Below are 13,686 nucleotides of genomic sequence, written 5' to 3' on the forward strand. Positions count from 1 at the left end.
AAGCTTTCTCATTCTCAGGTTAACAGTGGGCACATACCCACTGGAAGCCATAGAAATTCATTTTTTTTCTTTGCCTGGATTTTTTCATGTTCTAGTTTTAATATGGAAGTACAGAGAGAACCAGGCATGATTTTCAGTGCTGCTCGGAAGCTAACAGTTGCAGAAATACTGTACTGCATGCTTCATAGTTGTGTTTCTCACCACCACAACCTTTTTCTGGTGAGGGGAAAGGATGGCAGAGGATCTTGTGAGGGAATGCTAACTTTCATTTTCTTCCCCATTGACTCCCTGCAACAAGGGGAGGGAGAGAGAGAAGCCAGACACAAACACTGTATCACCAGAAGTGTGGTACTCTGCTATCTTGATAAATGTTTTTCTCTCTGATTTTTGGACATCCACCATCCCACCATGAGAATACACTGTAAACCAAAGAGAGGTAAATCAGGTTGGCTCTGTAGTCTGCCTGCAACTCTCTGGCTTCAACACATGAACTTCCTTGGGGTATTATTAATTCCAAATTTGGAGGATACTTTCGCAACTACAGTGGTACCTCGACATTCGAATGACTCAACTTCCGAAGGTTTCGACTTCCGAAGTTGGCAAACCCGGAAGTCTTGCCACTGCGTGCGTGTTCTGCGCCTGCGCAGAAGCACAAAATCGCGCTTCATGCATGCGCAGAACGGGTGCTTCGACAACCGAAGACTTCGACTTACGAAGAGCGCTGCGGAACAGATCATCTTTGTAAGTCGAGGTACCACTGTACTGATAAAGCTTTCTTATAATTCTGTATTGGCAATGAAGTAAAAAGGAAGTACGGTATATATGGAGAACTGAAGTTCTGGATTTTGATATAACTGGATTTTGATATAAATTACTTAATAAATATAAACTACATAATCCTCCTGCTACTTTCAAATGTATTGAATTTAATATTGGTTGTTTGATCTCAGCTTCATAATGCTAGTATGGAGATAACCAACTTTAATTTGAATTCTGGATATGGTTAGTATTGTACTAAACAACACAGTCTCAACATAAAGTTTTGCAATAATGGTTGGTATTGATTCTTTTAGGCCAAAACATGTGGCTCATGCAAAACAGATCTATCTTGTGGGTTTTGATACAACAGTGTTGCTTTTAGCACTATTACTTGGAGCAGTGTGTGTATGCAGAGGCACGTGAGGTTGTCTTATTTGTTTTGGTGTTCCTGTAAATACAGAATTTAAAGGCTCTGGAGGTTTGGCTTGTCCGTAATTTAGAAATTGAGCTCTAGAAATGGCCATTCTCATAAGGAGCTTTAGAGGAGTAGAAACCATGGGCGTGAAATGTTGGATACTGAGCTGTTATTTAAGACATAGATGTCTGTTAGAGAGAATTTTCTTAACTTAAGGAAAGCATCTATATTTATGAGAAAGGAGACAAATAGGAAATGGGTCAACTACAGAAAATATTTGTACGGTACCTTATTTCTTGTTTTAATAACTGTTTGCCTTCCCGCAGAGATGCGAATTATGCCCTCATAAGGATGGTGCTTTGAAGAGGACTGATAATGGGGGTAAGTCTTTTACCTTTTCCAAAAACTGTAGTAATTTAAAGATTTTGTTCCATTTTCTGCAGTTCAGTTTCATAAACTGATAAAATTGGAACATAGCTTGTGTGGTTAAGATTTTTGGAGCCCCACATATAAATATTCTGTTTTTCTAAAGAGCTTTGAAACTTAGGTATTTCAGAGTTTGTATATTTAATAATTTAGGTGCTCATCTCTGTAAAATGTATTTATTCTTGCAGCATGTATATGAGAAATCTTATCTTCCTCTTACACATGGAGAATGAGAGCACTGCATCATGCTAGAGGGCTGTATATAAATTGTAGACTTTAATTTTATGCAAAAATAATTCAGTGTAAGTGAACAGTGAAGGTTATTTAATTCCTTCGGTGGCTATGGTTTGCTAACTCAAGTGGCACACTTAATATGACAAGCAACTACTTGATGATACCACCTGACTTTAAAATGGTGTTTCCTTCTCCCCAAGTCAGCATGGCTAATGATCAGGGTTGGCAAAATTTGAAGTCCAGCAACATCCACACAGCACACACTAGCTTGCCCAACCCTGCACCCATCCATTATAGAGGGAGCACATGGAGAAGGCCTCCTGAAGAAGGTCTTTAAACTGTGGCTAGGCTCATGTAGAAGACGAGATGTATCCATGACCCACACCATTTAGGGTCATCAGCACTTTGAATTAGACTTTGGAGCCAATGCAGGTTGTTTGTATTAAAATACATGGAAACTTATCTGTGCTTAATTTTTTTTCATTTTTGTGAATGCTTAATTTGTGTTTCGTTGGTGATTAATTTCCATTTCCATGGTTCCATGATAAAGTTTTATTTTATAAACTTATGACCCATCTCTTTTTGAGACTTTTTGAGGTGGCTTACAAAAAAGCAATAATAGGATAAAAGATAAAAACATGGCACTAATACCATCATATTTATACTCTCATTTTAACTTAGAAGCCAGGTTTCTTGCTATAATGCTTTTTAGAGGGAATCAGTAACACATGATTTTTAAATTTTGACTAAGAGCCCCAAATGTGCTTATTAGAAGAAAGCAAAAGTCTGCATAGCTTACTTTAGCTTAGCTTTAATTTGCCTAATGATTCATTAGCATAATTTTCTTGAAATAGGACATGGATTATTATTGATGCAAAGCTATCTCTTATTTTGTGTTGGAGTCTAATGTAAGAGATGAAAATATGCATCAAGAAACAAGTTGGTCTTGCCTTCATGCTACTTTGTATGGAAAAGCACTTCATATACCGTATATTCTGATGTATAAGACGACTGGGCGTATAAGATGACCCCCGTTAAAATATGGAGTTTGGGATATACTTGCCTTATAAGAAATACGACCCGGCGTATAAGATGACCTCTGACTTTTGAGAAGATTTTCCTGGGTTAAAAAGTAGTCTTACACGCAGGAATATACAGGACTTCAAGAATTTTCATTTCAGCCTTGTAGTCTCTGCTGTTGTATTACCACTATGAATAAGGTATTAACTTCCATGAACTTGTGGTTACTGACATAGAATATGTGTATTGATTAGGGTACTATCTTAGTGGGTAGAGGGTGCTGTTTGGGAGATGAAACTGCTCCATTATCATGGACAGTTGACTTTCTGGGAGTATCTGTCAAGTCTTGCATAGGTGGTAGGCCAATAAGGATTGTTCCCATTCGAAGGTTGATGGATTTAGTCTAGTTGGTTTCCAAACTGCATTTTTGGTGCACTTGGTAGACTGTCCTGTCAAAGCTCTAGCTCAGGGGTGGATAACTACTTAGCTCAATAGGCCACATCTTTATCTTTGCCCAACCCCTGGGGCCCAAGTTTGATTGGGGGTGGGCCACAACACGTCAGTTGACTGATAGGTGGGGATTCCTGTGAAAGTGTGGGGAGCGGTCTGCTTCCCAAGCTCATTCCCTGCAGGGAATGTGCTGGCAAAGCAAATCCCAGCAAGACTGAGTTTCCTGCTCTCCAGTTGGTGAGCAGAGAGTGCAGTCCTGCTGCTTACAGGGTTCACAGTACTCAGCAGGATTTTACCCTGTCCCCATCCATCAGCTGAAGTTACCCAGTGACACTGGCTGATGGGCAGGTGGGTATGTTTTGGGGGCAAATAGCTTCATGGGTTAATTTGACCCCTTGGCAGACCAATATTGGTCCTCCAACCCCCCCCCCCTGGAGTGAAACTCTTAAACCAAGAACCGACTTGAGTATTGGACATGATGGCTCCAGAACAGGAGTAGCCAATGCACCTCCAGATGTTGGCAGACTCCAACTCCCATCAGGCCTGGTCAGACTTGCTCTAGAATAGTCAAGGCAATTTAGAACAATGAAGGAACTGGATGATGAGGTGCAGAAAGGTGTAGGAAAGGTCAAGTTAGGTTCAGCTGAACACAGATTCTTTGGTGATGTCTGTGAAGAAATCCTATCTTCACCACGGTTTTATCTGCACAGTGCCATCCACTGGAGCATTTTTCAAGTTATAAATTCAAGTTATAAAAGTCCTGTTACAACCTGACTAGCTCGATTTTTACTTTTAGATAGTTGATGAAAACCTTCGTGCTTCAGGCTTTGAGAGGAGGGAGTGAAGTCTTAAAGAAAGGGCACACACACTTAAATGTTTCTGGAACCTGCCAGATAGGTTCCCCACCCCCTTGTATTATGTTTCTGTATTTTAAATTGGTACTGTTCTTATGTTTATGATATGGTATTAGCCAGCCTGAGGGATCCAAGGAACCATGTTTGGCAGCACACCAATTTAAAAATAAATATAAATGAGCTGCCGAACATTAAATTGCTATCTACGCAAAAATATCAGCCTCCTATTATCAACAATCTGGAGGATATGCTATAAAAATAATAAAGCCTTTAAAACTATTTTCAAAAGTTGCTTCTGGATAAAGCTTGCCTAAAATGAAGATTACTTTCAACTTAATGGTAGGGTTTGCATGGGATTTATTAGGGGTAGGCTTTGCCAGGGAAATCATGTTTTTTCTTGCCCTGGGAAAAGCTATTTTTCTCATATTTTAAGGCATTATAAAAATTGTTTCATTATTACAATATTATGTTTCAAGCTGTGTTTATGACATGTAGCTTATTTAGCGTTGAACTAGGAAATTATCATAGACCATGTTATATTTTTAGTTTGTATTCTGTTAACAGAATTTATACTACATTAAAAACAAAATAGCATGTAAAAGAATGAAAATAATAATAATTTGGGATCAGATCTTAACTAAAGTTCTGCTGGTGGGAACAACCTGTGGGTGGAGTTCATTTGGTAGGAAGCTCCTACTAGGATGCGTGCCATTTGTTCGTCAAAATTGTGGTCTGCACCATTTAGTGACATTCTGGAGCATCATGAGAAAGGGGTTGCCGGGGGAAGGAGAGGGTAGTGGAAAACATTACCCTGCCCTGCACCCTGGCAGCATTTTCTGAATTCCTGTTCTTGCTGCAAACAGAAAGAGCTCTGCCATTCATAATCTCAGAAGAACAATAGCAGAAGAACAAAAGTTCAAATTTCGAGGCATTAAGCAAAGATAAAGACAAGAGGTTCAGTGGGCAGAGGGGTCTGGCAGAAGCTACACATAAGACTGCATATTGGTGGTCCCGTTGGAACTCCACTTGAAACTGACAGTATCACTAACTGTTGCTATACAAAGCTTTCGTCATGTCCACTTACTGTAAATTGCCCCGTCACATTGTTGCATTATACAGTTGTTTTTCCTTCTGCATCAGTTTCTTGTCTAATAGCATCTTACTCTTCTTAAGAAGTTGGATACTTTTTGTTTGTGTATTAGATTCACCAATTTAAATTCCAGTTGCTTGCTGTAGCCGGCAGTATATATCTCACAACTGTGAGATTTCCACAGAGGTCTTAATCACTGCATAAACAACTGACCTTATGTTTTGCTTGTACCACTACTCTTAAATTGCACATCTTTGATCTCCAGCTAGATGCCCTTGAGTAAGAATGGACACCAGATACACTTATTTTTTAAAGCTCAGTATCTCTGCAAAAACGTTTGGGTGCTACCGGTAGTTGTTTGTGTGTGTGTGTGTGTGTGTGTGTGTGTGTGTGTGTGTGTGTGTGCTTTAAATAAATCAACAAGAGGCTTAAAAAGCTGTGAGGGAGTTGGTTCTTTTAAACTGTTACAAAGCATCCAGTATTTGCAATCTTACTTGTTTTACTGTTTTGTTTGGAAGCCTGCACTGTACACAACAAAGCTTTTTAGTTCAGCATATTTAGAACCAGTTACTGGATTGAAATCTGTTCCAACTGGATGCTGATCAGGAATGTTGTGCATCAGCATTCTTTGTCAGCTTTATAACAGGATTTCTGAAGGCAGCTGCTTGGTTGAAAGCCAACTAACAATGCAATAGTGTCGTCATTTTTTTAAGGGTTAGAGTGGGGATCTCCTAAGCTTGTAAGGAATGTCACATGCCAGCTTTTGAGTCAGCAGCTTTCTCCCTCTGAATTTCATTAAGGCTCTGCAAGTTAAAAGAAAAAGCACTAATGCAAACTTAAGTTACTCAAGTGCTGTCACCGACTACTGCTAATATATTGTATTAAGTACGTATATCTGCTTGTAGCTGGATTCTGATATAAATTACTTAATAATTATAAACAACACAAATCTCTTTCAAATGTGAGATTTTAATATTGAACTCAGCTTCATAATGCTAGTGTTGAGATACCCAACTTTAATTTGATTGTTGAATCATCTGTTTTCAAACTTGGACTGATTTGTGGCTGTTCTTCCCTGATTGAAGCTGAGAGTAGGGCATGTTTGACACCTACTGTTGTGTTGTATAGTAAGCTATAAATAAAAAGAATACTAAAGATGGTCTGATAAAACAAATTAGTAGGTCTTCTAAAAGCAAATAGTTTTTGTTAAATTATTTTCATTCATTGTACAGAGAAGGGCATTAAATATTGAGATAAGTTCTGTTTCCAGGAATTTGGAAGGTAGCTTCTTCTTGTGAAGTTGGCACATTCCATGTAGTCCAAGTCATCTATCTGTTTGGATAGGAAGACACTGTGGTGCTCTTCAGGAGCTGCATAAAAGGAAGGATGCAGAGGGCCCTCTCAGTAGTCGCACCCTGTGAAATGCCTTCCCGTCAGATGTCAAGGAAATAAACAACTACCTGACTTTTAGAAGACGTCTGAAGGTGTAGGGAATTTTTAATGTTTGATGTTTTACCGTGCTTAGTGTTTTAATTTGTTGGAAGCCACCCAGAGTGGCTGGGGCAATCCAGTCAGATGGGTGGCATATTATTAATAACAATAACAATAACAATAATAAATAAACAAGGAGAGAGACGGAGGGAGAAACCAAAAACCAACATAGCAGAAATGTACTCTGGTCTTGCCTTTCATTTTCCAATATTTGGTGATTGCCTTCAGGGTGCTCCTTTTGTTTTATGGACAAGATACCCTCCTGTTCTAGACATTCCTCTTGTTTCTGTCATCCATCTCAGGGATACCATGAGCTGTGTTCAAAACTCCCATTGTTCTAGGCGCATTTTGTGACAGGGAATTTCATTAGCGCAAGAGGTTTCTGAGCTCTGGGTGTAGTACTTTGCCTAAGATTTCAGATTAAAACTGCAGAGTGGAAGGAAAGGAGGACCTTTTTCTGTCTCCCCACTTCCAGCTACTCTCTGAAGACTGGAGAAGAGAGCCTCTTAAGAATATTAGGGGGGTGGGCAGGGGAACGACTAGACCTTGTGAAAAATGAACATAATATTTTAGCTGCAGTTCATTCATTTTCAGCTCTGTATTCTTGTTATTAAAAAGTGTGCCTAGACATTCCTTTATTGCACCTATAACCTAGGTTTAAGGTGCCATTTAGCTCCTAGCTTTCATATCTCAGTTTCTAACACTGACCATGAGTGAAGCAACACCAAACTCCAAACGTTCTCTCAAACCAAAGAGTAACTCTGATCGGCCCCAACCTGAGAAGAAACCCTTCCTTTTGACTGAAGGCTCCTTAGTTTCTTAACACTTGCAGATATGTGGTGAAGGGCCATGTTGTAGGTGGGTTCTGCAAACAGTGAGAGAAAGTTATTCGCCCTTCAATCATACCTAGAGACCATTCTCTTATTTTCCCTTGCTCAGGCAACCCAAGAAGAATGCAACACTATTCCAATGCTATCCAATACTTTCTGGAGAGAAGAGTAATAGACACTGAGCTAGTGCCAGAGGGATAATTACTTCTTTAAGGTGAATTATGTTTTTGTCAGTATATTGAAGAAATCAGAAGACCTCAGAAAGATCGTAGATCTCCACGCTTTGGCATGGAGATGGGTTGCACTATTTCTGCACTCCTGTATTGTTAAGATTTCCACGCATGAATAAATTTTATGGAGGACTAACTAACTGCTTTGTTGACTTTGCAATTGTTCCTTCTGCACTTCAGTGCCAGTTGTTCTGTCTTCAGCTTCCAGTCCTTGGACCTAGTTACCAATATGAATTACCTGAAGATGGTAGAGTACAAGTTTTATTCCTGTTTGTAAGACTACCTGATCGTGTCTTTAACATGTGCAGACTACTGCACAGAAGCCCTAGAGGCACAGGTTTTTGATCACACTTTCTGGAAGCCAACTGTTTTTCTTTTAGAGGGAACCCCCAACCCCCCCCCCGGTTATCTCTGGTAAAAGGAGATTTAACTCTTAGCCAGACTGTTGGAGATGATGGGTTTTAATTCCAGCTGACTTTCTTGGGCCTATCTACATGTCTGAGCTCTTCAGACATTCCTGCTAATCTTCAAGATCAAATGGCATCACGATTGAACCCACATATCTGAATACCCAGGAGCTCAAAAATCAATATCCCAGTGGACTATGGTGGAAAGGTGTACATATCAAAGACTTACTCATAGTATATTCAGATGTAACCACTGCCAGCCTACCTATGTGGGAAGCTCACTTCAAATAATTCTTCATCTAGGAGCTGTGGTCACACCGTAAGACATCTTGTAGCATCAGCTTCCTAGTGTTCTGAGTGGTCTGTCTGACTCTCAGAACCTTTGCTCTCATGTTGGACAGAACAAATGTGTCTTTCCAAACCAACAAATACATGCAAAAAAGCTTATTGGAACCTGTGTCCTACCTATGGAAAGCCCTTGAACGCCTTCTGTTGAGTGAAGCAGGACTCCTCCAACTGCCAGGTGTCTGAGAGACATCTACAATGCTTGGATGGTATAGTTGAGCAGGCAGCAAATAGACCAGTTGGAATGATCTCTAACTCTGGAGGCTCCTTCTGATCAGTTATGTTTGGGTTCCAGTTGTTGACTTGCATGTCTGCTGATGATGCAAACTAGGGACCAAATGTGGGTGCAGACATGAATTATGAAAAAGTAGACGATGCGTTTCAAATGTATTCTTAGTCCTTTTGTTTTCTGCAATCCCTATGACAATTAGAATGATTAGATGCTACTTTGGTTATTTCTAGGTGGACAAGATGTTCTTGGTGGCTCTTGATGGAGGTTCTGTGAACACTTCTTGCAGAGGTGCACCAGCTGTGCAAGGAAGTGCTATTCTCAGCCCCAGTTATTATGCTTGCCTCCTTGAAGATGGAAAGGCAGGCCTTACTAGCTATCAGGATGTCACCCAATGTGACTTCCATACTTATGGCATCATTTAAGCTGTAAATTATCCTAGCATATAACACTTGGAAAGCCCTTGTCAACTGAACTGTTCAGAATTGTCTGCTGTATCTTAGTGAAGGATATAGTTCTGTTTGCAAGATGACTGGATTATGGTCTTCAATCAGATACACTGAGCTTCAGTGTAATGCAAATTCTCACCATATTTAGTGAGTTCCTCAAGTAATATATGTATTCTGAGGGTGCAAACTGCCCACTGTAAGTGCATAGTAGTGTTAGAACTTAATGCTGTTGCCTAAGGTTTTTTAACACACAAGAATATTGGATAGTTCTTATCTGGTGCAAATGTGCTAAAATTTGAGGGGGGTGGGAGATAATATCCTTATCTTGCTCAGTTGCGAGGGCATTTCTGTCTCCAAAAAGATCCCAGCTGCTTTCAACATTCCCTGAAAAAAGCAAGTGTTATGTCATGGGGTTTGTATCTAAGGGTTTGGATTAAAGGAAATCTGAAAAAATGATTAGCTCATGAAAAAAGCTGTTTGAATGGAGCAGTGTGCATAAACAATATTAGCCAGGAACGCAGCAGGTCACTTTCTAGGACCCTGAACAGAAGAACACGTTATTTCTAGTGGCAGAAAGCAGATGGGATACATTAGTTCCAACGTCTGTTATAAAAGGTTATGAGTTCCTGTGGAAAGGGGAACTGAAAAATGAACACCAGTGGCTTTCTGGGACCCCAAAGAAAGCTATAGCCCTAACTTCCACTTTAGCATAATCTGCTCTACATATATCAGTGTTTCAGTTTGCCATAACCTCTTGTGGGCAGCTAGCTACTTGAAATACAGCAAAATTAATTTCCTAGAAGTTTTTTTGGTTGTTTGGAGCACAGAGACATTGTTTCCAGCAGATAGCAACATAAATAACTAAAGCCAGAATGGTCTTTCAGTGGAACTTCGTGTATCAATCCTGTATATCAATCGTGTATCAATCTGTTGAGTGAAGCAGGACTCCTCCAACTGTATCAATCTTGCAGATCAAATGTCACTTTGTTGCTTTAGGAACATAACATGTACAGTATTTTGTATAATATGGTTTGCCATTAGATTATCATGTTTGATATATTAAAATACAATTTATTCGGTCCATTACAAATTGAATTTTTAATTCATTTCATTTTTCTTGTTACAAGTGGAGCTCCAAGCTGCCGAACTGTAAGGAGCCTAGCATCCCTTTCATTTTGTCAGTTTATGAGAATGGGAAAAAATAAAAAAACAGGAGAAACCATTATGATAATAATAAAAATAAGAAAAATATATATTTAACAAAGTCCTACTCAGAGTAGACCCATTAAAATTGAGGGACCTATATTAGTCATATCTCTTAACTTCAGTAGGTCTATCTAAGTAGGACTAGCATTGAATACCACTCTGTCTCCTTCCGTTCTCCATAGTGTCAAGAAGACATGATGCACTCATTGCCATAAAAAGAGCTGTGAGGGGGTGGGGAGGGAGCAGAGGGAAGGCTGAGCCCAAGACTCAAAGAATACTTCATGAAATTTAATCAATCTCATTTTCTGAGCTATCTCAATCCATTTATGTGTCTTCATATTTGTCATCATATTTATTATGGACTTCTAAATATCAAAGGTTTGACTGGATAGAAACAAATTTATCTACCCTGTCACATGTCATAGCCCAACATCTTTCAATTTTCCCCATTTTTTTGAGAGGGATAAAGGCTTCAGGGTGGAAAAACAGCACTAAATGTTGTACACACGATTGGCACTCGTGTGTTTGGTTTTCCTGTGTTAAATATTGCCGAGGGAGGCCTGATTGGCACTTTGATGTGGGGATAAGTAAGGTCATTCATTGCTCCTGTCATGGTTCCAATACAGGTAGGACTTGCCCAGTGGTTACCATTTGCCTTCAGAGGAAAGCTGCCCTAGGGTGTAAAGATTTTAAAAGACAACAAAGTAAACAAGGGCCAGTCATGTGCACAGTGGCATGTCTACTTTGACCTTGAGAGTGTTCTTTCTTGCAGAATTTGGTGTGTGGGTCATAACATTTTTGCATGCCAGAATAGGTTGATTCAGACTTTTGGCAAGGGTGCTATAAACACCACAAATCATTTCTGTTTTGCAGATATTTATACCGTTTCTCCTCTTTTAAGACATAGTCATAAAATAAGCCATAGCAGGATTTTTAAGCATTCAAGGAATATAAGCCATACCCCGAAAATAAGACATAGTGATAGGCACAGCAGCAATACCGGCCGCGGCAGCAGCAGGAGGAAAAATATAAGACATCCCCTGAAAATAAGCCATAGTGTGCTTTTTTGAGGAAAAATAAATATAAGACGGTGTCTTATTTTCAGAGAAACATGGTAAGTAGTTCTGGAGCAGGTTCCAGAGAGCTGCAGACAATCAAATATTTATCCGTTAATGGCTCCAAATGTTTGCAAACCTGTTTCAGTTTTACGTAATATTTCCTGTTCACAGCATTGCCATGTAAAACATTATCTATTACCTCATGCATGGTTTGAAGCAAATGAGTATACAGTACATGGAATAAGTAGAGCTGAGCCTTATAACATTGTATGAAGATTAGATAAGTTGTATATGTTATATTTCTAGCAGGTACTTTGTATACCCCTGTGATATTTTTTCCTTCTTCATGTTTGGACGTTAACACAGATACAGAGTGTGTGTGAAGATTGGGACCTAATTTCTTGTGGAAGGCTGCAATTATGTTTTGAACATTCCTGCTATTCTGCTGCTTTTCATATTGGGAAATTGGTGTATCAAACTGTCTGGGAATTCTCTGTATAAAGTAATCCAGGACAGAATATGGGCAGCTCTTGAATAGCAAAGTAATTTTCAAGCTGAGCTATTTATGCAATGAAACAGTAGCAGACATGGTTAAATTGTTTTCTTTGGCAAGCACAAATTGGTGACTCTCTTGGGAACCACAGAGAACCTGAAATTAGGCAGGCTCTTATCTGGGTCAAGAATCCTTGGAAACTGAAAAGAAAAAAACTGTCAGAAAAAAATACCCTACTGGTCTATGAAATACTATCAAAAGCTACTGAAAGTAAGCTAAAAATATATGCTGCTTTATGCTGAAATACCATTCTAGGATACTGCACAGGAAGATATAAAAGTAATAGTGTCAGGTCTTAGATGTAAGCAACAAGAAAAGAAGCAAAAAATTCATTCATTCTTATGGAAAGGTGTGAAGAGAAAGCATTCGGCATATTTTCTTTCCCATTTCACAAACGTAGGCCCGTCAATTTCAATGTGAATTAAGAACTAGGTACAATATATAAGTGTTTTGTTTCTACTTTTGCAAAATCATTATTTAATTTATATTAGTTGTTTACAGCTTTTTGAAAATATGTAATCTTATCTTTATATGCTGTGATGTGCTAAGGAATGTGTTAGATACTTATATTGTGCTTAAATAATTTAAAATACATGCAACTTATTTGAAATGTTCTTTTTTATTGTTGAAATTATTCTATTTGTATTGTCAGAAGGCATTAAGAATAAAATGCAATTAACTTTTTATAGGTTGGGCTCATGTGGTTTGTGCTCTGTACATTCCCGAGGTGCAATTTGCAAATGTTTCTACAATGGAACCTATCGTGTTGCAGTCTGTTCCTCATGATCGCTATAATAAGGTATAATTCTACTATGACTTATTTTCTTGATATAATTTTGTATTTGAAAAATATGCTAAAACAAACAAGCATATTTTGCTTTGAAGGGCTTGTACTTCTTTAAAGAACATTTTGTATGAAAGAAAACGAGTAAAAAATGTCTTGCTGAAGTTTATAGCATGAGGCAATATCTACTTAGATATCTAATGTTTTTCATCATCAACTGATCAAATAGGTTTATAACATTTCCCGTTTTATTAGTAATCACTATATTTAGCAGCAGAGATTACTGTTGATCAGTTCCTTGACCAGTTCTTATTAAAAGCTAATTGAGAGTAGAATTGAATTTTTCAACCTTTGTTGTTGTTTGTTGTTGTTCTCTCCCTTTCTTCTTATAGCACAGTGTTCATAGTTTTGTTCTTTTGCTTTAGGGAAGTATCTGTAGTTAAACATTGTTTTGCCATTGAGAAAGTGAATGTAATATCAGCAGGAGCTCCCCACCCACTCAACTTCTTTACACATAATAGACCAGTGTAGAAATTCAGTTGGAATGTGTGTGGTGAGATTTAGATTATGCTGACTCACAAGTTATCTACAGGCGACTCCCCACTTATGCAGAGGTTACATTCTGGGGCCCCGCACACATAAATGAAATTGGCTAAAGTAGGGAGCACCCTCTAAAAACCATTTAAATGCCCTTTCTGTAGCTCTCTCTTCAATCCATACCAAAATTACTGTATCACGAAAGTAGCAGCTGCTGCTTTGCTACCCTGCACATGCAGCTGTTAGGTGGGGAGGCTGAGCAGTGTAAACAAAGCCCCACTACACCTCTTCAGGATCTCTTCAGGGTTTTCTCCACCCT

General features: G+C 38.8%; 1 protein-coding gene across 6 annotated transcripts in view; it reads left to right on the forward strand.

Moving 5' to 3' along the window:
* MLLT10 (MLLT10 histone lysine methyltransferase DOT1L cofactor) overlaps nucleotides 1-13,686 on the forward strand; it is a 112,547-nt gene that overhangs the window by 12,401 nt on the left and 86,460 nt on the right. For 5 of the 6 annotated variants that reach the window (XM_035129304.2, XM_035129306.2, XM_035129307.2 and 2 more), the window contains 2 exons: nucleotides 1,501-1,555; nucleotides 12,736-12,845. In XM_035129304.2, coding sequence (XP_034985195.2) covers nucleotides 1,501-1,555; nucleotides 12,736-12,845 — 165 coding nt within the window. Of the gene's footprint in view, nucleotides 1-1,500; nucleotides 1,556-1,639; nucleotides 7,784-12,735; nucleotides 12,846-13,686 lie in introns of those variants that run through there. The other variant, XM_035129310.2, reaches the window with a different exon arrangement.

The sequence above is a fragment of the Zootoca vivipara genome, chromosome 12 (assembly GCF_963506605.1).
Source record: "Zootoca vivipara chromosome 12, rZooViv1.1, whole genome shotgun sequence".
In the NCBI taxonomy this organism is placed as follows: domain Eukaryota; kingdom Metazoa; phylum Chordata; class Lepidosauria; order Squamata; family Lacertidae; genus Zootoca; species Zootoca vivipara.